Genomic DNA, 24,620 nt, shown 5'->3' with positions numbered 1-24,620 from the left:
CACCCTTTCTTTAGCAGTATATTGCAACATGGCATAGTCTATGTTGCTGTGTTAGTTATATTTATAGCTATTATCCTGCAGAAGCAAGCAAACAACAAGAAAATGGCTGAGTTGACCCTTCTATTCCTGATTAGAACATTAGGTCAGTACAAGATGAAGTAGTAAAACAACATAATCTAATAAGATTGGCAAATAATTGGCAAAAAATAGAAAATTTTTAAGAGCACCACTTGAAATACAGATTTAGCTGGGTATGATGGCGTGCATCCATAGTCCCAGCTACTCTGGAAGCCGAGGCAGGGAGGACTGCTTGAGCCCAGGGGTTCTGGGCTATAGTGCACTATGCTGACCTGCTGTCATACCAAAGTTCTGCATCAATATTGTGAGTTCCCAGGACCAGAGGACCACCAGGAGGGATGGACCAGCCTAGGTTGGACATAGAGCAGGTCAGATTAGTAGTGCTGATTAGTAGTGGAATTGAACCTGTGAATAGTCACTGCACTCCAGCTTGGACAACATAGAGAGATCCTACCTCTTAAAAAGAAAAATGAAAAAAAAAAAATAGGGATTCTGGTTTTTTTTTTTTTTGAGACGGAGATTCACTCTTGTCACCCAGGCTGGAAGGCTGGAGTGCAATGGTGTGATCTTGGCTCACTGCAATCTCCACCTTCTGGGTTCAAGCGATTCTCCTGCCTCAGCCTCCTGAGTAGCTGGGATTACAGGTGCCCGCCACCATGCCCATCTAATTTTTGTATTTTTATTAGAGATGGGATTTCGCCATGTTGGCCAAGCTGGTCTCGAACTCCTAACGTCATGTGACTGCCTGCCTTAGCCTCCCAAAGTGCTGGGATTACAGGCATAAACCACCATGCCCGGCTCATAATGATGCATCTTGCTGCCATTTGAGATATTGTCTAGTGGTGGTAGGGCATACAGTTGGTTATAAATACATATACAAATGTTAGGAGTGTGTGCTTGAGCCTTTTTTTTTAAAATGGACAAGATGCATGATTGAAAAATATTTGGAGATCGTTGGCTTAGAATGTAACCACAAAACTCTGGGAAATAATAGCAGTTTGATGAGTTGAAGCTTAACACATAAATTGTGATTTTTATGTATTATGTATTTGTCCTCATAGTAAGTAGGAAAATCATTTGTTTTTATGATATGAACATTTTCCACTTTGTGCTTCCTGTATACTGTGTTACCATATTTTTTGATTTTCTACAAAAGGCAAGAATCTCTTTTCTGAGAATTAATGTAGCTGAGCTGGCTTCTCTGGGGGAGGAAAACACAGTTCTGTTTTTATAGATGGGCAAACTTGACCATAGAAAATTTTGGGTGTCTTACCCAAGGTAACATAGATAAAATACGGCCCTAAGATCCTGCTTAATGGTTGTTCACTTTACAGCTCCCATTCATTCCAGAGATAAAATCAGAATGGGTGGGAATTATTATCGTCTCACTGCATTTATGTAACTTTTCATTTTCGAATATGTGCTGACTTTAACCAAAGAAGTTATAAGAAGTATGTATGATGTTTAAAATACTACTATGGTTACTTAAAAGTGCTTCATGACCTTGTTTGGTTCTGAGTTCTTCTCTCTCTTTTGGTTCCTTTCTAGTTGGAGGAGAGCAGATTAGTGCCATTGGAAGGGGCATATGTGTGTTGCTGGGTATTTCCCTGGAGGATACCCAGAAGGAACTGGAGCACATGTAAGATGCATTTCTGTCATTGCTGTTTGAATGGGCTATGTGGTGGTGGTTATGCTGGGAACTTCCATAGTACTTTGTGCCTGTGAAGTGAGCCCCTGTCACTTTTAACCATTGTCCCATTGGATGTAGTATGGTTATCTCCGTGTTCCAGAGGAGGAGACCGAGGAAGAATGATTTGGGAGACCTCAACACTAAGTCAGCCTCAGAGCAGCAGCACCGCCTATCCTCCGTCTGTTTGCTACTATGGCCTCGGATCATGCCTCTTGTTCTCTTAATGCAAAAACCAAGCCTCTTTTCTTATGTTTGGTTTCTCTTTTTTAAATTGGGCAATGTTATCTGGGCACTATGTATTTTTAGAATGCCTGCTAGCTCGCTGTGCACATAGGGATCTAGAACTCAGAGAGGTTAAATTCCTTGCCCCAGATCATGCACACACTTAGCAAAAAGCCTGAACCCCAGTTAGAGTCTGGGCTCCCTGACCTTGAAGCCAGTGATCTTTTTACTAAGGTGGTGGTGGGGGTTGAGGAGCAGGGGTTGCCATTGCTGCTGCCTGCCTGGCTCTCTGAGTTTACAGATGGGCAAACTCGACTATAGAAAGTTTTAGGTGTCTTAGCCAAGGCAGCACAGATGAAATATGGCCCTAAAATCCTGCTAAATGATTATTCACTTTACAGCTCCCATTCATTCCAGACATAAAATCAGAATGTGCCCTCCGTGCACCTCCTCCCCTCCATTACCACGGGGCACATTTACTTTAAATGCTGGATCCATTTATTCTGCCCCTTGGTGCTCAGAGCTTGGGTATAACCCTGCCCAACTGATTCTTTTGTATTGAATCAGACTTGATTGAAAATCAGACTTGAAACTGAATTCCTGCTAAGGTGTTGATGATGGATAACTATCATTCAATACTACTTCAGTGATGGTGGTATTTTAGTAGCTGTCCCCTGGATACTCAAAGAAGCAGTACCATGGTGTAATGGCTAAAAACTGAGGCCGTGGGTTTGAATGTCTTTATGGCTCTGACACACTACAGAGCTAATACTTAGCCTGGTGCTTGAGAGATGTGATTCAACATAAGACAAATCTTGGCTGTGGAGAGGGGGTAATGAGTAGCACCTGTCCCTGAGGATGCCTGTATTAAGAGTCAGTGAATTAGTATTTATAGGGTCTTTGAAACTGTCATGGACTTCAACATCATCCAGAAGGTTGGCTCTCAAATGGTGGGATTTCAGCTTTCATGCTGGTGGTTCTCTGCTGTGCTTCTCAAATCTGACCCTGTAGATGTCACCTGGTCAACTTTCTTGCCATGGTGACTATCCTTCATCCACATGTATAGGGAAAGCCCCTCTGGGGCTTAAGGAGCTTGTGACATAGTTGTCAAGGTGTCTTTCTCCAGATCCTTTTGCATATTTGCAATAAGCATGATTTTTCTCTCAGTGTATTTGCTGAATTGTCCTTTTTTTTTTTTTTTTTTTTTTGAGACAGAGTCTCCCTCTGTCACCCAGGCTGGAGTGCAGTGGTGCAATCTTGGCTTACTGCAATCTCTGCCTCCCTGGTTCAAGTGATTTTTGTGCCTAAGCGCCCTGAGTAGCTGGAATTAAAGGCGCCCGCCACCACGCCTGGCTAACTTTTGTAGCTTTAGTAGAGATGGGGTTTCTCTATGTTGGCTAGGCTGGTCTCGAACTCCTGACCTCAGGTGATCCACCCGCTGTGGCCTCCCAAAGTACTGGGATTTCAGGCATGAGCCACCATGCTCAGCCGAATTGTTCGTTTTGAGTAGCTCCAAGAAGGGGAGTAAAAATGGATGTCATTTATCCTAATGTGATGTATTCGTTCATGAAAAATTACAGTTGGACCCATGTTTTGACATATCCCTGACCTAAAGGAGCAGAGAATAGATGGTTGTTGTCTTAGCCCCAGTTCTCACCAGTAGCTGCTGTGAACTGGAGGGACTGGCAAAAAAGAAGCAATCTCAAAACAACCGTGTGAGGTAGAACTGTTATTATTCTGTATTGCAGCTGAGGACACTGAAGCACAGGGTGGATAAGTGACTTGCCTGAGGTCATGCTTCCTGTCAGGGATGGAGTCGTCATTATGTCCTTATTTGGCCGGAAGCTATGTCCTTATTTGGCCGGAAGCTGGTGACATTTTTGGGGTATGGAGTGTGTTGTGGGGCTTGTGATCTCTCAGGTAGCTCTCACTGCTCTTTTTCCCCTTAGGGTCCGAAAGATTCTAAACCTGCGTGTATTTGAGGATGAGAGCGGGAAGCACTGGTCGAAGAGTGTGATGGACAAACAGTACGAGATTCTGTGTGTCAGCCAGTTTACTCTCCAGTGTGTCCTGAAGGGAAACAAGCCTGATTTCCACCTAGCAATGCCCACAGAGCAGGCAGAGGGCTTCTACAACAGCTTCCTGGAGCACCTGCGTAAAACATACAGGCCGGAGCTTATCAAAGGTAAGCAGGAGAGCCACATCCAGGAAGGGGTCTATGGGACACTCCTGGACGGAGGGAAAAAAGAAGCTGCAACTGCGGCATCTCCTTTTCTGGAAAGTCATTGTTTATGCTTGTTACTTACTTAGAATCACATAATAGCTGCTGCTATTGCTGCTGTTGTACTTAACACATGTTCTCAGAATGCTCCTGCTGGCATTTGCCCTCCTCCTTTCTTCTGTTCACATTTTGAAAATGTTTGGGAACCCAGAGGTGTGTGTGGCTAATAATTTCTTTGATTGTTTAGCTTAGCCCTGTCCAATAGAAGTATAGTGCAAGCCTCAAATGTGAGCCAAATATGTCATTTTAAGTTCTTATAGCCATATTTTAAAAAGTAAAAAGAAATAGGTGAAATTAATTTAAAGATATATTTAACTGAATATATTCAAAATATGTAATCGTTATGAACAGTGATGAGGTAATTTACATTCTCTTTTTTTTTTTCTAAATAAAGGCTTTATTTGATTACAGCAGTTCAGGTTCACAGTAAAATTGAGAGGAAGGTACAGAGATATTCCCTCTATCCCTGCCCCCGCATGCATAGCCTCCCTCATTATCAACATCCCCCACTAGAGTGGTGCATTTGTTACAACTGATGAACCTAAGTTCATTGTTGGATTATAACAGTTGTTCATGGCACATCGTTATCACCCACAGTCTCCTGTTTACACTAGGGTTCACTCTAATATTCTGTGGGTTTGGGCAAATTTATAATGACATGTGTCTACCATTACAGTATCATAAAGAGTATTTTTTATTTGATTTTTATGATTTTGTTTCTTTTTCTGTTCTGGCTTCTCAATAAGATTTTTTTAACCTAGTCTCATAGACTCTGTCTTTTAGTAGATGAGAGAAAGTGTGTGTGTGTGTGTGTGTGTGTGTATAGAGAGGGAGCTATAGATGGTGTTTTTGTTCTCGTGATGGTTATTTCTAAGTTTTTAACATTCATGAATAGTTAAAAATTTCTATCCAAATTTAAAAGGATATTAGTATATTTGAACATCCCCTTTTCCTTTCTAGTTCCACTTTTTAAAATGGCTTTATTGAGATATAATACACATACTATACAATTCACCCATTTAAAGTGTACAAGTCAATTTTTTTAGTTTATTAAGAGTTGTGCAACCATTGCCACAATCTAATTTTACAACACTTTTGTCCCCCTTAAAAGAAATCCTGTACTCATCAACAGTACTAGCCTACTCCCACTGTCTTCTTTGTTGCCCCAGTCCTAGGCAGCCATTAATCTACTTTCTGTCTCTTTAAATTTGTCTATTCTGAACATTTTATGTAAATGGAATTATATAATGTGTGGTTTTGTTCCTGGCTTCTTTCACTTAGCATACTGTTTTCAAGGTTCATCCATGTTGCCACTTTTCATCATAATCATAATCACTTTTAATCATAATTTATTTATAATCTGTAACTGGCTGTATTTGATAATATATTTTATCAATTTCTGTGGCCACCAACCTGTCTTGCTTCCTTCTTTGGGCTCTTCTTTCTGAAGTACATTCTATGATATATCAGTTGTTTACCAAGAGTCTGTTAGTGGAACATAGTCATTGTAGGTTTTAAAATGTTTTTTTATTTTGCCTTAATTCTTTATGATTGCTTAGCTAGGCATGGAATCCTAGCTTGACAGTTCTTTTCTCCTAACATTTTGTCTTTTTTTAAAAAAATTATTATTATACTTTAAGTTCTGGGGTACGTGTGCAGAACGTGCAGTTTTGTTGCATAGGTATACATGTGCTGTGGTGGTTTGCTGCACCCATCTACCCGTCACCTACATTAGGTAGTTCTCCTAATGCTATCCCTCCCCTAGCCCCCCCACCCCTCAACAGGCCCCGGTGTGTCCATGTGTTCTCCTTATTCAACTCCCACTTATGAGTGAGAACATGCGGTGTTTGGTTTTCTGGTCTTGTGATAGTTTGCTGAGAATGATGGTTTCCAGCTTCATCCATGTCCCTACAAAGGACTTGAACTCATCCTTTTTTATGGCTTCATAGTATTCCATGGTGTGTATGTGCCACCTTTTCTTTATCCAGTCTATCACTGATGGACATTTGGGTTGGTTCCAAGTCTTTGCTATTGTAAAAAGTGCTGCAATAAACATACATGTGCATGTGTCTTTATAATAGAATGATTTATAGTCCTTTGGGTATATAGTCAGTAATGGTAATTTTTTTTTTTTTTTTTTGAGACGGAGTCTTGCTCTATCACCCAGGCCGGAGCACAGTGGCACAATCTTGGCTCACTGCAAGCTCTGCCTCCTGGGTTCACGCCATTCTGCCTCAGCCTCCCGAGTAGCTGGGACTACAGGCGCCAGCCACCACACCCGGCTAATTGTTTTTTGTATTTTTTTTTTTAGTAGAGACGGGGTTTTACCATGTTAGCCAGGATGGTCTTGATCTCCTGACCTCATGATCCACCCACCTCGGCCTCCCAAAGTGCTGGGATTACAGGCGTGAGCCACCGCGCCCGGCCAGTAATGGTAATGTTTAGTGCCCTAAAAATCCTCTGTGCTCCGGCTATTTGTCTCTCCCTCTTCCCTAACTCCTGTCAACCACTGATCTTTTTACTGCCGCCATAGTTTTGCCTTATTTAGAATGTCATATAGTTGGAATAATACAGTGTGTAGCCTTTCTGATTGGCTTCTTTGACTTAGTAGTATGCATTTAAAGTTTCTCTTTTCAGGGCTTAATAGCTCATTTTGTATTAGCACTGAATAATGTTCTATAGTCTGGAGATACCACAGTTTATTTATTCACTTACTGAAGGATATCTTGATTGTTTTCAAGTTTAGGCAGTTATGAATAAAGCTGCTATAAACATCTATGTTTTCTTATTTTTTATTTTATTTATTTTATTTTTTGAGATGGAGTTTTGCTCTGTTGCCCAGGCTGTAGTGCAGTGGCGCGATCTCGGCTCACTGCAACCTCTGCCTCATGGGTTCAAGTGATTCTCCTGCCTCAGCCTCCTGAGTAGCTGGGATTACAGGCGCATGCCACCACACCTGGCTAATTTTTGTATTTGTAGTAGAGATGGGGTTTTGGCATGTTGGCTAGGCTGGTCTCAAACTCCTGACCTAGGTAATCTGCCCACCTCGGCCTTCCAAAGTGCTGGGATTACAGGTGTGAGCCACCATGCCTGGCCAAACATCTGTGTTTATAGCAGGTTTTGTATGTATATAAGTTTTCAGCTCTTTTGTGCAAATACCAAGAAATGCAATTGCTGGACTTAATAAGAGTATGTTTAGTTTGTTAAGAAGCTGCCAAACTGTCTTGCAAAGTGGCTGGATCATTCTGCGTTCCCACCAGCAATGAATGAGAGTTCCTGTTGCTCCCCATTCTTGCTAATATTTGGTGTTGTAATTGTTTTGGATTTTGGCCATTCTAATAGGTATGTAGTGGTACCTCATTTTAATTTGCATTTCCCTGATGATATATGATGTGGAACATTTTTTCATATGCTTATTTACTATCTGTGTATCATCTTTGGTGAAGTATCTGTTAAGGTCTTTGGCCCATTTTAAAAAATTAGATTGTTTTCTTACTGTGTTTTAAGAGTTCTTTTTATATTTTGGATAGTAGTCCTTTATCAGATATGTCTTTGGCAAATATTCAACTCGCAAATATTTATCTTTTATCAGATATGTCTTCTGTGAATATTCAATTTGCAAGTATTTATCCTTTATAGGATATTTCCTTTGTAAATATTTTTTCTCAATCTGGCTTGTCTTTTCATTCTCTTGACAGTACCTTTCATGGAGAGGAAAATTTTAATTTTAACAAAGCTCAGCTTATCAATTCTTATTTTCATAGATTGTGCCTTTGGTATTATATCTAAAAAGTCATCATCCTACCCAACATAATCTGGATTTTTTCCTGTTATCTTCTAGGAGCTTTATAGTTTTGCATTTTACATTTAGGCCCATGATTCATTTCAGATAATTTTTGTGAAGGGTCTGTGGTCTTTGTCTAGAGGCACTTTTTTGTATGTGGATATCCAGTTATTCTAACATCATTTGTTGAAAAGACCCGTTGCTCCATTGTATTGCCCTTGCTCCTTTGTCAAAGATCAATTCACTGTATTTATCAGGGTCAAATTCTGGGCTCTCTGTTCTGTTCCATTGGTCTGTTTCTCTCTTCTTTCATCAGTACCACACTGTCTTATTTATTGTAGCTTTATTATAAGTATTGAAGTCGTATAGTGTCAGCCCTCTAACTTTGTTCTTCTCTTTTAATATTTTTTTGACCATTCTGGGTCTTTTGCTTCCCCATATAAACTTTAGAATCAGTTTGTTGATATCTGCAAAATAACTTGCTGGATTTAGATTGGGATTGTATTGAGTCTATAGATGAAGTTGGGAAGAACTGACACCTTGACTGTATTGAATCTCCCTGTCTCTGAACATGGAATATCTTTCCATTTATTTAGTGCTCTGACTTCTTTAATCACTTCTTTAATTTTTCTCATATAGATCTTCTACATTTTTTTTTAGATTTATACCTAAGTGTTTCATTCTGGGGGGTGCTAATGTAAATGGTATTGTGTTTTTAATTTCAAATTCCACTTGTTCATTGCTGGTATATAGGAAAGTGATTGACTTTTGTATCCTGCAGCCTTGCTGTAATCACTGCCTGGTTTCAGTTTTTTTTGTTGTCTTTAGGATTTTCTTCTTGGATGATCATGTCATCTGTGAACAAAGACAGTTTTATTTTTCTTTTTAATTCCTTTTCTTGCCTTATTTCATTAGCTAGGACTTCCAGTCCAGTGTTGGAAAGAGTGGTGAGTGGGGATATCCTTGGCTTATTTCTGCTCTTAGTGGGAAAGCTTCTACTTTCCCACTGTTAAGTATGATGTTAGCTGTAGGTTTTTTGAAGATACTGTTTATTAAGTTGAAGAAGTTCCCCCCGGCCAGGTGTGGTGGCTCATGCCTGTAATCCCAGCACTTTGGGAAGCCGAGGAGGTCAGATCATCTGAAGTCAGGAGTTTGAGACCAGCCTGGGCAACATGGGAAACCCCATTTCTACTAGAAATTCAAAAATTAGCCAGGCGTGATCATGCCCCTGTAATCCCAGTTACTTGGGAGGCTGAGGCAGGAGTATTGCTTGAACCTGGGAGGCAGAGTTTGCAGTGAGCCGAGATTACACCACTGTACTCCAGCCTGGATGACAGAGCAAGACTCTGTCTCAAAAAAAAAAAAAAAAAAAAGCTGTTTCTAGTTTACTGAGAGTTTCTATCATGACTGGATATTAAATTTCATCAAATGCTTTTTCTGTGTTTATGGATGTGATGATGTGATTTTTCTTCTTTAGCTTGATTGATTGATTTTTGAGTTGAACCAGCTTTGCATACCTGGGATAAATCCCACTTGATTGTGGTGTATAATTCTTTTTATACATTGTTGGATTCTATTTGCTATTTTGTTGAGGATTTTTGTGTCTGTATTAATGAGAGGTATTGGACTGTTGTCCAGTCTGGAGTGCAGTGGTGCAATCTTGGCTCTGCAACCTCTGCCTTCTGGGTTCAAACGATTCTTATGCCTCAGCCTCTTGAGTAGCTGGGATCCAGGTGTGTGCCACCACACCTGGCTAATATTTGTATTTTTAGTAGAGATGGGGTTTCACCATGTTGGCCAGGCTGGTTTTGAATTCCTGACTTCAAGTGATCTACATGCCTAGGCCCCAAAGTGTTGGGATTACAGGCATGAGCCACTGCGCCCGGCTTTTCTAATTTCTTTATCTGGTTTCGGTATTAGGGTAGATTCTGGCCCCATAGAATGACTTGGGAAGTACCCCCATTGCTTCTATCTTCTGAAAGAGATAGATTGTAGAGAATTGGTATAATTTATTCCTTAAATGTTTGATAGAATTCACCAGTGAACCCATCTGGGCCTGGTGCTTTCTTTTTGAAAGGTTATTAAATATTGATTCAATTTCCTCAATGGATGTAGGTCTATCCAAGTTGTCTTTTTCTCCTTCTTTCTTTTCTTTTTTTTTTTGAGATGGAGTCTTGCTTGGTCAGGCTGGAGCGCAGTGGCACGATCTCAGCTCACTGCATCCTCTGCCTCCCAGGTTCAAGCGATTCTCCTGCCTCAACTTTTTGAGTAGCTGGGATTACAGCTAATTTTTGTATTTTTAGTAGAGAAGGGTTTTCACCATGTTGGCTGGGCTGGTCTCAAACTCCTGACCTCAGGTGATGCACCCGCTTCGGCCTCTCAAAGTGTTGGGATTACAGGCGTTAGCCACTGCACCCGGCCTGTCTATTTCTTCTTGTGAGAGTTTTGGCAGATTGTACCTTTCAAGAAATTGGTCGTTTCTTAATTACTTTTTTTTTCTTTGGGAACCCTGAGAAACTAAGGGAATTGGTCTTTTTGTCTAGGTTATCAGATTTGTGGATATGGAGTTGTTTGTGGTATCCCCTTACCCTCTTTTTAATGTCCGTGGGTTCTATAGTGATGTCCTCTGTTTCATTTTCAATATTGGTGATTTGTGCCCTCTTTTTTTTTTCTTAGTTACCCTTTCTAGAAGCTTATTGGTTTTATTTTTTCAAAGAGCCAGCTTTTGGTTTGATTTTCTCTACTGGTTTCCTATTGTCAATTGATTTGTGCTCTGTTTTTTTAAAAAAAATTTATATGCTAATCTTCTCTGTATTGTTCCAATTTTAGTATATGTGCTGCTGAAGCAAGCACTCTGCTCTAATTTTTATTATTGCTTTTCTTCTGCTTACTCTGCATTTAATTGCTCTTGTTTTTCTAGTTTCCTAAGGAGGAAACTTAGATTATTGATTTTAGTTCTTTCTTCTTTTCTAATAGACACATTTAGTGCTATAAGTTTCTCTTTTCCCCACTTTTGTGCTAAGAATTTTGTAGTAAGTCTTCAAAACCTTGTGTGTAGTTTATACTTAACAATTCAGACCAGCCACATTTCGGGTGCCCAATAGCCATGTATAGGTCATGGCTCTAATATTGGATAATGTAGATTTAGGTCTCTGCCTACCTGTTTATTCTTGCGTGTGCCAACCTAGTTCGACTAATCAAGACTTAGCTAGAAAATGTCTCAGAATAATGGTCCTGGTTTTCAGGAGAACTATAATTCTGTAAAGACTTTTTAAGGGAGTCATTCATTTCTAGTTTCTTTTCATGTTTCTGGGGATAAATTGCACTAAATATCATCATATTTTACCCTTTGCTTCAAGGTTACTGGAAAACATATTCATAGGTCTTCATGGAGAAATACATAAGAAAAGAAAAATTTTTTTTAAATTAGAAAACATAGCCTCCTTTGGTAATGCATTTCATTTTGAGCCCTTCCTAAGTAGAATGTCTTTTTCAATGTCGAACTGCAGTATCTGTTGCTCTAGTTACACCCTTTTGTAGAAAATTATTCATCTTTTTTTTTAGACAGGGTCTCACTCTGTCACCCAGGCTGGAGTGCAGTGGTACGAGATCTCTGCTCACTGCAACCTCCACCTCCTGGGCTCAGGTGATCCTCCTACCTCAGCCTCTCAAGTTGCTGGGACCACAGGCACGTGCCACCACACTCAGCTAATTTTTTTTGTATTTTTTTTTTTAGTAGAAATGGTGTTTCACTATGTTGCCAAGTCTGGTCTTGAACTCGTGGGCTCAAGCAGTCCACCTGACATGGCCGCCCAAAGTGCTGGGATTACAGGCGTGAGCCACCAAGCCCATCCTAATTGTTAACTCTTTAGTGTTTCCTATGCTTTAACTTTCTCTCTCTGGATTAAACAAACCCAGATTTTTTTTTATTAGGCCTATTTTCAACCTTAATTAATAAAATTTTTGAAATTTTTTTGAAGCTCTGTAGCAGAGCCCACATTGAGGATTGTCAGCTCATTTGATGTGCTCATGTTTAGAAGGGTGATATTCCTACTCCTCCTTGGCATTTACTCTTAATTCTCTTTCTACTTGTAAAAAATGTCCATTTGCTATAAGAATACATGGATTCTAGATGAACAGAACATTCCCACCTTAATTCAAATCCCACTCTTACTTGGGTTCTGATAGAGCAGAATAGATTTGCCTCTCAAGAAATATCCAAATTTAGAACTCCATTTACAAGTCTGGTCATGGATGTCTCCAGTGGTTTTTCCTACCCTGTGTCCACTGGGATCCTCCAAAGTGGTTTGCTGCAAACATGTTTCTTCACAGGATGAGTAATTAAGTCAAGTCCTCTGAGTAATTATTTTTCTTTTCTGAGACAATGATTTGATGCTGCCAGCATTGTTCTTCTCTCCTTGCAGGTGTTTGTGGAATCATTCCATTTCTGAGTAATCTCAGATGAGTTTTAGAATGCTTTAAAGTCCCTTGAAACATAGATGAAAGCAAGGAATATCAGAAAAGCATAAGTGAAGGCATTTTAAATGGGTGAACATTTATAGTTGTTAAGGAATGTTTGAATGAAAGGAAAACTGCTTTCATCTACGTTTTTAAAGAGGAGTGTTTGTTATTATTGGGTGTTTGTATTCCTAAAAACACCTTTTATTTATTTGTTTCTTTTTGACAGAGAGGGTCTCGCTATGTTACCTAGGCTGGGCTTGAACTCCTGGGCTCAAGTGATCCTTTCTCCTCAGCCTCCCAAGCTGGGACTACAGACGGTGTGCCACCACACCTGGCATACTTCTTGAAATAATGTATATTTTATCTAGGTAATTATATGAAGTGCCTGGGGCAATCATAAATAATTTTATAATGGATCAGAATTTAAGCTCATGGTGTATAATACATCTGATTATTTTGATGAAAAATTGACATAAATTATACACAGTTTTTTGTTTTTTTTTTTTTTTTTTTTTTTTTTTTTTTTGAGACGGAGTCTCGCTCTGTCGCCCAGGCTGGAGTGCAGTGGCACAATCTCGGCTCACTGCAAGCTCCACCTCCCGGGTTCACGCCATTCTCCTGCCTCAGCCTCTCCGAGTAGCTGGGACTACAGGCGCCCGCCACCACGCCCGGCTAATTTTTTGTATTTTTTTAGTAGAGACGGGGTTTCACCGTGGTCTCGATCTCCTGACCTCGTGATCCGCCCGCCTCGGCCTCCCAAAGTGCTGGGATTACAAGCGTGAGCCACCGCGCCCGGCCCACACAGTTTTTTTTTTAAAGGATTTTAAAATTACAATTTAATGCATTTTGGAAAAGCAAATGTAAAATGACTTGGGCTTAAAAAACCAGAATTTATGGCTGGGTATGGTGGCTCATGCCTGTAATCCCAGCACTTTGGGAGGCCAAGATGGGTGGATTGCTTGAGCCCAGAAGTTCAAGACCAGCCTGGGCAATATGACAAAATCTCGTCTCTACAAAAAATGCAAAAAAATTAGCCACACACGGGGTTGTGTGCCTCTAGTCCCAGGTATTCAGGAGGCTGAGGTGGGAGGATCGCTTGCACACAGGAGATTGAGGCTGCAGTGAGCTGAGATGGTGCTGCCGCACTCCAGCCTGGGTGACAGAGCGAGACCCTGTCTCAAAACAAAACAAACAACACCAGAATGTACAATTCTGTGAATAGTCAGAGACAAATCATAGAACTATTTTGATTACAAGTGCAAAGTAATTTTAATGTTGGTTATAGATTTACTTTCTTACTCCCCTAATAAGAGTCAAAAATCATGGTTAGATGCTACGAAGTAGGTGGCAATGCCTTAACCTTATGTGTGTTGTCAGGCCCAAGGGCCCCTTCCATCCTTGTCAAGAGCTAACCTTTTCTTCCTTCATACAGCATATACAGACAGTTTTAATCAAAATTTATTTCCAAATGTTTTGAACTTCCAGAAGTCCTACAATTATATCAACAGTATGTCACATTTTCTTTTGGCCTTATCTCTTTTACAGCCTCCAATGAAACAAAATTCATAGAGCATGCATTACACATTTGCTGTCTTTTGGTTAATTTTGAGAATTTGGCTTCCAGCTCCAGTAAGAAAAGGCTCTGTGAGCCCAAGGGATGTTGGAATGCAGATGAAATGCTAAATACATTTTCTTTATTTTAGGATTTTTAAGACCACTTCAGCAACTTTAAAACGTAAAGTTTAATTAGATTTAAGATTTTTTCACTCCCTTCTCCTTTCCTAAGTGAAATTTTATTTTACATTTATATTTGATTTGTTTCTCTTATTTGTTGTTAGTGACAGAAAGAAGATCATTGTCCCCTTTGTTCCTTCTCTGTGTTCCTCACATCCCTGCTGGCACCCACGCGGTTAGGGACATTTCCTCATCTGCTGCAGCTCTTCCCACATGATCCCTGCTGGGGTGCATGTGCCGACAGCAGGCCGGCTCTCTTGGTTCCTGTTGTTTTATGGCCCGCTTGGTAATATAACCCCAAGCTCTTTCACTTGTTCTGTATATAGTGGAACCCTGGAGGGGAAGCTAGTTATGGTTTGGTCCTTACACATGTTTATTATTATTATTATTATTATTTTTGAGACGAAGTCTTGCTCTGTCACCCAGGCTAGAGTGCAGTGGCGCAATGTCCGCTCACTGCAACCTCCACCTCCCGGGTTCAAGCGATTCTCCTGCCTCAGCCTCCCTAGTAGCTGGGATTACAGGAGCCCGTCACTGTGCCTGGCTAATTAATTTTTGTGTTTTTAGTAGAGACGAGGTTTCACCATCTTGGCTAGGCTGGTCTCGACCTCCTGACCTTGTGATCCATCTGCCTCAGCCTCCCAAAGTGCTGGGATTACAGGGGTGAGCTACTGCACCCGGTTACCCTGCTGCACCTCACTCAGGGTATGGAAGGTCACTCAGCACATAAGTGGCAGAGGCTGGAATTGAACCAGCAGCTGTCTCTAGAACCTGAGCTTTACCGACATCTTTGCTTCACTGTAAAATTCATATCTTCTTGGCTTATTGGCCTTTTCTGTTATCTTTCTTTTTTTTTTTTTATTTTGAGACAGAGTCTTACTCTGTCGCCCAGGCTGGAGTGCATTGGCGCAATCTGGGCTCACTACAACCTCCTCCTCCCAGGTTCAAGCGATTCTCCTGCCTCAGCCTCCTGAGTAGCTGGAACTATAGGCGCCCGCCACCACACCTGGCTAATTTTTGCATTTTTAGTAGAGACAGGGTTTCACCATGTTGGCCAGGTTGGTCTGGAACTCCTGACCTCAAGTGATCAGCACACCTCCGCCTCCCAAAGTGCTGGGATTACAGGTGTGAGCCACTGCACCCAGCCTATTTTTCTTTTAAAAACTCTCTGAGCCTCTTCTTCTGTTGTAATGACCTGGGGCACTAGACAGACCAGCCTCAGAGCAGAGATCAGGTTTTCCCAGCATGCTCCTGCTTAAGCACTGAGCATCCCACATCCCTAGAAACCCCTAAGTCCTGGGCAAACTAGGATGGCTGGCCACCCTAAGAAGCAGCCCTGTGGCAGTGCAGTTCTCGGGAAAACCTGGGCCAGGTGGTATCCTGAATGCATTGTGTAAAAATGCACTCTCTTTGCATAGGATACAAGGTAGGGATAGGATGAACGTCAGGGCAGAAGGATTAGCTGTCTGCTTCGGCTGGAGAAATGACAGAGTTCACGGCTAGGTCCGCAGTAAAGCCGCTGGAGTACCCACCCAGCTCTAGGCAGCTGTGTGACTGACCTGAGCAGGTTGAAGAGGTTCAGGGACAGACTTGGATGGAGAATGGAAGAGAGACCACATTGCTGAAAAACACTGTTGGCAATCTGGCAACTTGGTCATCTGGTGCACTGGCTGACTTCTATGTTTGTTAGCGGCAAAGACAGCCGGGAGAGGTATTTAAGCTGAGATGAGAAGGATGAGAGAAGCTGCGGGCTGTAGTATCAGGAAGTGTTTTTTGTGTGGGCCCATTTAGAGGCACTTCCTGTGTCCCAGCAAGCTCCCTAGGCTTGCACACATTTTCCCTTCTCCCTCTCTCTCTCCCTCCCTCTCTCCCTTCCTCCCTTCCTTCCTCCTGCTCACTCTTTCTTCCACTCTCCTTCAATCCCTTCCTTCCTTCCTTTCTTCCTTCTAAAATGGCCACAGTGTACCCTCTTCCCCTTTCTGCTCTCCTCCCCCTACTCCTCCCCACTTCTCATCCTTGGCTTCCCCACGTTGCTGGGCTCCTCCTAACCTGGTGGTCTCAGGGTAGTTGGCTTCCTAACATGGTGCTGGCTTCCTCCATAGTGAGCATTGCAAGAGCAGGCATTCCAAGATGGGAATAGATGTGCTGATCCCTTCAGACCAGGCCTGGAAAGTGGCACAGCCTCACTTTTGTCATATAATGTTGGTCAAAGCAGTCTCACAGCCTACCTAGATTCAAGGGGAGAGGATACAGTCCTACCCCGCAATGGCAGGAGTGTCAAAAAGAGTTTGCAGCCATCTCTAGTCTTCCACAGCTCGTAACCCTGCTGCTTTCAAAGGGTGGAACTTTCCTCATTTCATGGCTGTTTCTCAAATCATTGCTTTAGAGGAAAAACTCTAGTGAATAGTCCTGTCATATTTTCCCCTCTACTGAGAATGAGCTAAAGGTTGAGGGTGCATTATTGGGTCCCCAGACTGAGTAGGCACAGGAAACTGGGTCACTTGTATCCTCGACAGCCCTTCAGGGATCTCCAGCCTTCACATGAATGCTGAAGGCCCCATTTGGCAGGAGGCATTGAACGCTGTCCAAGTTGAGTGTTAAACATGCATTGCTTTTATAGTTAGAAAAAAAAATTATACCAAAATGGAATAGTGGAGAAGGGTAACCTTTGCTCTCAAGCCTCTAGTTCCAGCTCTGAGGCGTTTGTAATGGGCTCAGGAAAACATTCACCAGTAAGCTTTGTTCAGCAAATCAGAAGCTGCTACAGTATTCAAAAGGATTACTTGTATATTCTCTGCTGGGTCTGATTTGTTGTGGGCGTCTAAGAGCTAGTGAAATGTGGACAGAAACGTCAGGAGAGCAGCAGTTTATGACCACTTCTGCTCTGTGTGCTCCATGGGACGTCCATGATGCCCGTGCCTCTCCCACTTCATAATGCAAAGAGAAAGTGCCAGGAGCTGGAAGACCACATCTAGTTTTTGTTTCGTGCTTAGTACTTGATTTCTGTGGATTTGTTTAATTTTCTACTCGTTTACTATTTAAAGCATTTTAACAGCATGAGTGAACTTTCAATGGAAGCCTGTTTTATATACTTTGGCAAAGACTGTGATGCCAAAGGCATTATTTTTCTTGTAAATTTAGGAAATTACAACATGGGATCATGTCTTCATTGTTAATGAATGGTAGGGTTGGCAAACTGTGGTACAGGCTGTTGCTGTTGTGTAAAAGTTTGACACAGATGTTCAACTGATTTTGGCCAAATACGTTTACATTTTCTCTCATTCTTTCCTTTTCTTTCATTCTCTTCATTAATTTGCTTACTGACTTCATTATTTATTCCTGCATGTCTCCTTTTTGGTCTTACATGTAAATCATCTCCATAGCTACAATGTAGCATCCCTCTTCCCAAATGGCAAACTATATCCACTTTCGTTATTAAACCCTATCTTTTAGTGATTTCATTGATTTGCTTAGTTGATTGTCTATTGTGAACAGCAGCCTGATCTTGCCAGTTCTCTCTTCCCCTACCTAAAATAACCATGGCCACCCTAAAAGCAATGTCAGTCACCACAGTAGCTTACACCTGTAATCCCAGCACTTTGGGAGGTCGAAGCAGGAGAATCACTTCAGCCCAGGAGTTCTAGACCAGCCTGGGCAACATAGCAAGAGCCCATCTCTAAAAAAAAAAAAGAAAAAATTAGCTGAGTGTGATGGTGCACGCCTGTAGTCCCAGCTACTTGAGAGGCTGAGGCAGGAGAATTGCTTGGGCCCAGGAGTTCAAGGCAGCAGCAAGCTATGATCACGCCACTGCACTCTAGCCCGGGTGATGGAGTAAGATCCTGTCTCTAAAAAAATTTTTTAAAAAAAGCAGTGTCAGTGGTATGGTGGGGTTTTGCACTCCTGCAATAATGGCAGTGTGCCTTATGCACAGTGGGTGCTTTGTTATTTTGTGCAATGAATGCCTCTGGGTCTCAGGAGATGAGGACTGGTCCATTTTGGTGACTTTGCCATCCTTTCTATTCTTTCCATTCTCTCTCAGGAGGGGTCTCTTTCCCCTTCCTGTCCTTATTCTCCTTCCTCACTTTTATCTCATTTCCTGAATTTCCTCCATACTTCTGGCCATGGATTGCAGGATCAGCTCTTTCTCCTTGCCCAAGAGTCTATTATGACAATTCAATTGGAAGAAATAAAGATACTTTTTAAAAGAAGATACAGGCATAGGTGGAAAGAAACTTCTGTTCAGTGTTGTTACAATCCAAGTAAGTAAGGTGACTTGGGATGAAAGGAAAAGTCTGAATCATTCAGCAGGAGAAATAGGGAGTTCAAAACCTTATTGAATCAGGGACTATGAATTCAGAAAAAAATTATATATAATATATAATATTAGATATATAATTTTTAATAATGTGTATATATAATATAATGTATATACATACACACACACATATATATATTTGTGACCATATATATGAGGGTTTACTTCTGGGCTCACAGTTCTATTTCATTGTTCTATGTTTCTGTACTTACACAGTACCATACTGTTTTGATTATTGTAACTTTGTAGTAAGTTTTGAAATTGGGAGGTGTGAGTCCTCTAACTTTATTCTTCTAATTAATGCTTGAATAGGTAGTGTGATGAGGTAGTTCAAACATCAAAATGATATGAAAAGGTCTAAATTGGAAAGGTTTGCTCTCATTTGTGTCTCTGTCCAGCCTGTTTTTCTTGCTCTCTAGAGGTACTTTTATTAATTTTTTCTATCCATCTATCCATTTGCAAATGTGAGCAAATATGAATTTTTAAAAATATTTCCCTTTCTATACAAAAGATATGATGTGATGTACTGTTTTATATCTTGGCTTTAAAAAAAAATTCACAGTGTGTCCTAGGGATTCTTTTCGTACCAGTTCATAGAGACTTCTTTCTTTTTTTTTCTCTTCTATTCTGAACAAATTAAATCTCTCTTTTTAAACTGCTGTGTACTGTTCTGTGGCAGGACCATAGCCTGGCTTATTTAATAGATCTTGTATTGTTGGACTCCTGGGTTATTTCTAATTTTTGTCTCTGAAAAACAACAGTGACATAATGAATACATTTGTACATATGCCAGTTCATATGCAGTTGGGAGATACCTGTTGGAGAAATTCCCAGAAATGGGATAGATGGTGCCACATGGCTGTTTGTAGGCACCACACCTTTCTGCAGTGTGAGACTACCATATTTCTCCTAGCTCTGTTGGCAGAGTGTATTTTGAACTTCTAGAATGTCACCCATCTGATAGATATCCCATTGTAGTTTTAATGTACAGACTGTGCTTGGACATTTTTTCAGATGTTTGACTGACTTATTTCCTTTTCTCTTAACTGTTTATGTGCTTTGTCCTTTTTTTCTTTTTGTTTTTTTGGGTTTTTTGAGACAGGGTCTGGCTCTTTGTCACCCAGGCTGGAGTGTAGTGGCATCATGATCATGGGTCACTGCAGCCTCGACCTCCCAGGCTAAAGCAATCCTCCCACCTCAGCCTCCTAAGTAGCTGGGGCCACAGGCATGTACCACCATGCCCAGCTAATATAGGTATAAAAATTATGTATATATATAAATACATATATAATACATATTAATACATATATAATAATACAAAAATTATATATACATACATATGTGTGTATATATGTATATGTATATACATAATTATATACACATATGTGTATATATACATAATTATATATATACACACACACACATATATATAATTTTTTTTTTTGAAATGGAGTTTTGCTCTTGTTGCCCAGGCTGGAATGTAATGGCGTCATCTTGGCTCACTGCAACCTCCACTTCCCTGGTTCAAGCAATTCTCCTGCCTCAGCCTCCCAAGTAGCTGGGATTACAGGCACCTGCCACCACACCCAGCTAATTTTTGTATTTTTAGTAGAGATGGGGTTTCACTATGTTGGCCAGGCTTGTCTCGAACTCTTGATCTCAGGTACTCCTCCTGCTTCGGCCTTCCAAAGTGCTGGGATCACAGGCGTGAGTCACCGTGCCTGGCTATTTTTATATTTTGTAGAGACAGGGTCTCACTCTGTTGCCCAGGCTTGTCTCAAGTTCCTAGGCCCAAGCCGTCTTCCCACCTTAGCCTCCTGAAGTGCTGGGATTACAGGCATGAGCTGCCTCCCCTGGCCTGTTCATTTTTTCTGTCAAGTTATTTGTCAGGTTCTTTATTTCTGTGAGTGCTTTATACATGCTATGAGTTGCTGCTATCTTTCTGTTTTGTCATTTGCCCCTTGATCTTGCTTAAGGGACTGTTTGCTGGGTAGACAATTTTGATCCTTAAGGAGTAGATTGTCAATTTTTTGAAATGTCTGCTGGCTTTTGAAACAAGTTTTCTACGATTCATATGACACCTTCTACTCCAAAATTACAAAGAAATTTGGCTGTTTTTCCCTCTCCTACTTTTTTTTTTTTTTTAATTTTTTTTGGAGACAGAGTCTCACTCTGTTGCCCAGGCTGGAATGCGGTGGCACAGTCTCGGCTCACTGCAACCTCCGCCTCCTGGGTTCACACGATTCTCCTGCCTCAGCCTCCCGAGTAGCTAGGACTACAGGTGCACACCGCCACGCCTGGCTAATTCTTTGTATTTTAGTGGAGACAGGGTTTCACCGTGTTGCCCAGACTGGTCTCGAACTCCTGAGCTCAGGCTATCTGCCCGCCTCGGCCTCCCAAAGTGCTGGGATTACAGGGGTGAGCCACCGCACCTGGCCTCCTCTCCTGCTTTTATGCTTTCATTTTTTACTTTGAAATCTTTTATCTGTTTGTAGTTTATCCCATATAAATGTAAAGCTTGGATTGAACACTTATCTTTTTCTTCAGGTATTTACTAAATGGCTTCCCAAAACTATTTATTTAAAAAGCCACCTTTAGCTTTACGAATTGAGTTTCTGGCTTTATCTTCTAGTAAATTCTTGTATGTATTTATGAACTTTTAAATTTTATTTATTATTTTTAGTTTTTAATTTTAATTTTTAAAAACTTCCATTCGCTGAAAAAATTTTGTTTCTGTCTATTCTTTTTGTCTGTCTTATCTGTATATATGCTGAAGACATACTGTTTTAGTTATTGAGGATTTTTACTATGCTTTTCTACCAGGTAAGGTGAATTTCTCCCACATTGTTCTTTAGAGTTTTTCCTAGCTCTTCTTAAATGTTTATTTTTTCATATGAATTTTTAAATCAGCTTATGTACTTCCAGAAAGTAATCATGTTATTTTTACCTGGAGTGTGTTAAAGTTATGAATTCATCAATCCTCTGGGTCCCCGTATTGGACACATTAAGTTTGGCTGCCTGTTTACATATCCCCACTTGGGTATCTAAGAGACCCCCAAACTCAGTGGGTCTAACCCTGACCTCTTAATTTCACTTCCTAACCCCAACCCATGCCACTGTGGGCTTACCTATCTCAGTTGGTGGCAACGCCAGCCTTCTAGTGGCTTAGGCAAAAAACCTCTCAACTGTACCAACTAAATTAATGCTGGATGGAATATATTTCTTCAACTCTTTTGTATTTCATTTTATTCATTTTTATTTTTAAAAATTTTCCTACAGCTTTCATAGGCTGACTTTCTTTTTTTTTTTCTTTTTTCTTTTTTTTTTTGAGATAGGGTATCATTCTGTCACCCAGGCTGGAATACAGTGGCATGATCATAGCTCACTGCAGCCTTGAGCTCCTGGGCTCAAGCAATCCTCCTGCCTTAGTCTCCAAGTACCTGGGACTATGGGCATGTGCCATCATAGTTAAAGAAATTTTTTTTAAGAGGTAGAGTATTGCCGTGTTGCCCAGGCTGGTCTGGAACTCCTGGGTTCAAGTGATCCTCCTGCCTCTCAGCCTCCCAAATACCTGGAACTATAGGTGCATGCCACCATGCCTGGCCGTTAACTTTTTATTTTGAAATAATTTAGGCTTACAGAAAAGTTCGACAAATAATAAGCTTCATCCAACTTCTACTGATAACATTTTACATAGTACAGTTATCAAAATGAGGAAATTAACACTGATAACATACTATTGACTAAACTACGGACCTTATTTGAATTTTGCCAGTTGTCCCACTAATATCCTTTTTTCTGGTCCAGGATTCAATCCAGAATTCCAAACCCAAACCGCGTTTAGTTGTTGCAGCTCCTTAGTCTCTCCCAGTATGTGGTGTTTGCCTTGTCTTTCCTTGTTTTTCATGACGTTGCCATTTTTGAAGAGTCACTTATTTTGTCAGTTTGTAGAATGTCCCTCATTATGTGTCTGCCTGATGTCTTCTCATGATTAAAGTTAGGCATTTTTCGCAGGAATACTACAAAAGTGATCTTGTACCCTTCTCAGTGCATCGTGTTGGGGCATATGATGTCGACATGTCTCATTATTTGCCAGATTTTTCTGTCAAGTTACTGTTTTCCACTTTGTAATTGGTCAGTGTTTCGTGTGGAGATAATTTGAGACTATGCAAATATCCTGTTACTCAACCTACTCACACTCACTAATTTTAGCTTCCATCCATGGTCTTTGCCTGTAACAGTTATTACTGAAGTACTTGCTTAATCAATCCATCTTTTTTTTTGAAATAAGTTTATTCCATATATATATGTGCATTAGAAATGTAAAAATAAATTAGGACTTTAACAGAAATCTTACGTATTTTTAATAATGGTTATATTCTTAAATGATCTGTGTGTGCTAAAATGGCTGGGTGAATCTCATTATCTGGGTTAGCATTCAATTACTAGATCCAGAACATCTTGGCTAATATATTTACTTTTTTAAAAAAATTTTTTGGGCCAGGCGTGGTGGCTCACGCCTGTAATCCCAGCACTTTGGGAGGCCAAGGCAGGCAGATCACAAGGTCAGGAGATCGAGACTATCCTGGCTAACACAGTGAAACCCTGTCTCTACTAAAAATACAAAAAATTAGCCGGGCATGGTGGCGGGTGCCTGTAGTCCCAGCTACCCGGGAGGCTGAGGCAGGAGAATGGCATGAACCTGGGAGGTGGAGGTTGCAGTGAGCGGAGATTGTGCCACTGCACTCCAGCCTGGGTGACAGAGTGAGACTCCGTCTCAAAAAAAAAAAAAAAATTATTTTAGTTTAAGTTCTGGGATACATGTGCAGAACGTGCAGATTTGTTACATAGGTATACATGTGCCATGGTGTTTGCTGCACCTATCAACCTGTCATCTAGACTTTAAGCCCTGCATGCATTAGGTATTTGTCCTAATGCTCTCCCTCCCCTTGCCCCCGACCCTCTGAAAGGCCCTGGTGTTTGATGTTCCCCTCCCTGTGTCCATGTGTTCTCATTGTTCAACTCCTACTTATGACATCTTCGTAAATATATTGATTTACTTCTTAGGAGGTGAGGAAGATTATTCAGGGTGCCTAAGTTACGTGACTGCAGGAAAAAGAGGTCGCTACATAGTCTTCTTAAAGAAGTGGATTTCTAGCCAAATTAAGAGTTTCATTTTTAAACAGGAAGGGAATTTGATTTTTTCCAGTCTTTTTCACTAAGTGTGAACCTGGTAAATGCATTTGCTAATCGTGAGCCATGCTGATTAAACCTTCCCTGGCCACTGCATAGTGTTCTTCTAATATATGCCTGCAGGACATTTCCCAAGTGTTGTTAGTGTAGAATTTTTGCATCTGTATTCAAAGGAGAAATTTGTCTATGCTTTAAAAAAAATTACTGTCTAATTTTAGTGTAAGGGTGATACTGGCCTTGCAGAATAGACTAGAAAGCTTTACATCTTTTCCTGTGGTCTGGACCAATTTAAATCAGATAGGTGTTACTGTTTAATAGAAGTTGTTAGTGATCTCTTTGGGCCAGCTTCCTTGGCTGTTGCCAAGGAAGTTTCCCAATATCCCTCAAGTTCCTCTGGGCAGTGAATTTTACCTGTCCTCTCCTTCACAGTTGGATTTTCCAACTTATTAGAAGACAATTTTATAGTTTTTTTTTTTTTTTTTTTTTGAGATGGAGTCTTGCTCTGTCGACAGGCTGGAGTGCAGTGGCGCAATCTCGGCTCATTGCAACCTCCGCCTCCCGGGTTCAAGTGATTCTTCTGTCTCAGTCTCCCGAGTAGCTGGGAGTACAGGCGTATGCCACCACACCCAGCTAAGTTTTTGTATTTTTAGTAGAGATGGGGTTTCACTGTGTTAGCCAGGATGGTCTCGATCTCCCGACCTCGTGATCTGCCTGCCTCAGCCTCTCAAAGTGCAGGGATTACAGGCGTGAGCCACTGCACCTGGCAATTTTATAGATTTTTAAAATTATTTTGAAAGATCTCTATATCTAGTGTCACATTCATTTTCTCATGTGGTTTGGTTGTATTTTCTCCCTTTTTTCT

General features: G+C 40.9%; 1 protein-coding gene, 1 non-coding gene and 1 pseudogene across 3 annotated transcripts in view; 1 reads left to right on the top strand and 2 right to left on the bottom strand.

Moving 5' to 3' along the window:
* Positions 1-24,620, top strand: part of DTD1 (D-aminoacyl-tRNA deacylase 1) — a 164,681-nt gene that overhangs the window by 4,138 nt on the left and 135,923 nt on the right. For both annotated transcript variants that reach the window (XM_032142155.2, XM_032142153.2), the window contains exons 2-3: positions 1,627-1,717; positions 3,940-4,175. In XM_032142155.2, coding sequence (XP_031998046.1) covers positions 1,627-1,717; positions 3,940-4,175 — 327 coding nt within the window. The remainder of the gene's footprint in view (positions 1-1,626; positions 1,718-3,939; positions 4,176-24,620) is intronic.
* On the bottom strand, positions 10,852-10,908 carry LOC116461610 (U6 spliceosomal RNA; annotated as a pseudogene).
* Positions 13,831-13,951, bottom strand: LOC116461567 (U6atac minor spliceosomal RNA). Its single transcript, XR_004246105.1, has one exon. It is a non-coding gene; the product is annotated as a U6atac minor spliceosomal RNA (small nuclear RNA).

The sequence above is a fragment of the Hylobates moloch genome, unplaced genomic scaffold (genome assembly GCF_009828535.3).
Source record: "Hylobates moloch isolate HMO894 unplaced genomic scaffold, HMol_V3 SCAFFOLD_21, whole genome shotgun sequence".
Classification (NCBI taxonomy): Eukaryota; Metazoa; Chordata; class Mammalia; order Primates; family Hylobatidae; genus Hylobates; species Hylobates moloch.
This window is presented reverse-complemented; position numbering and strand designations above follow the sequence as displayed.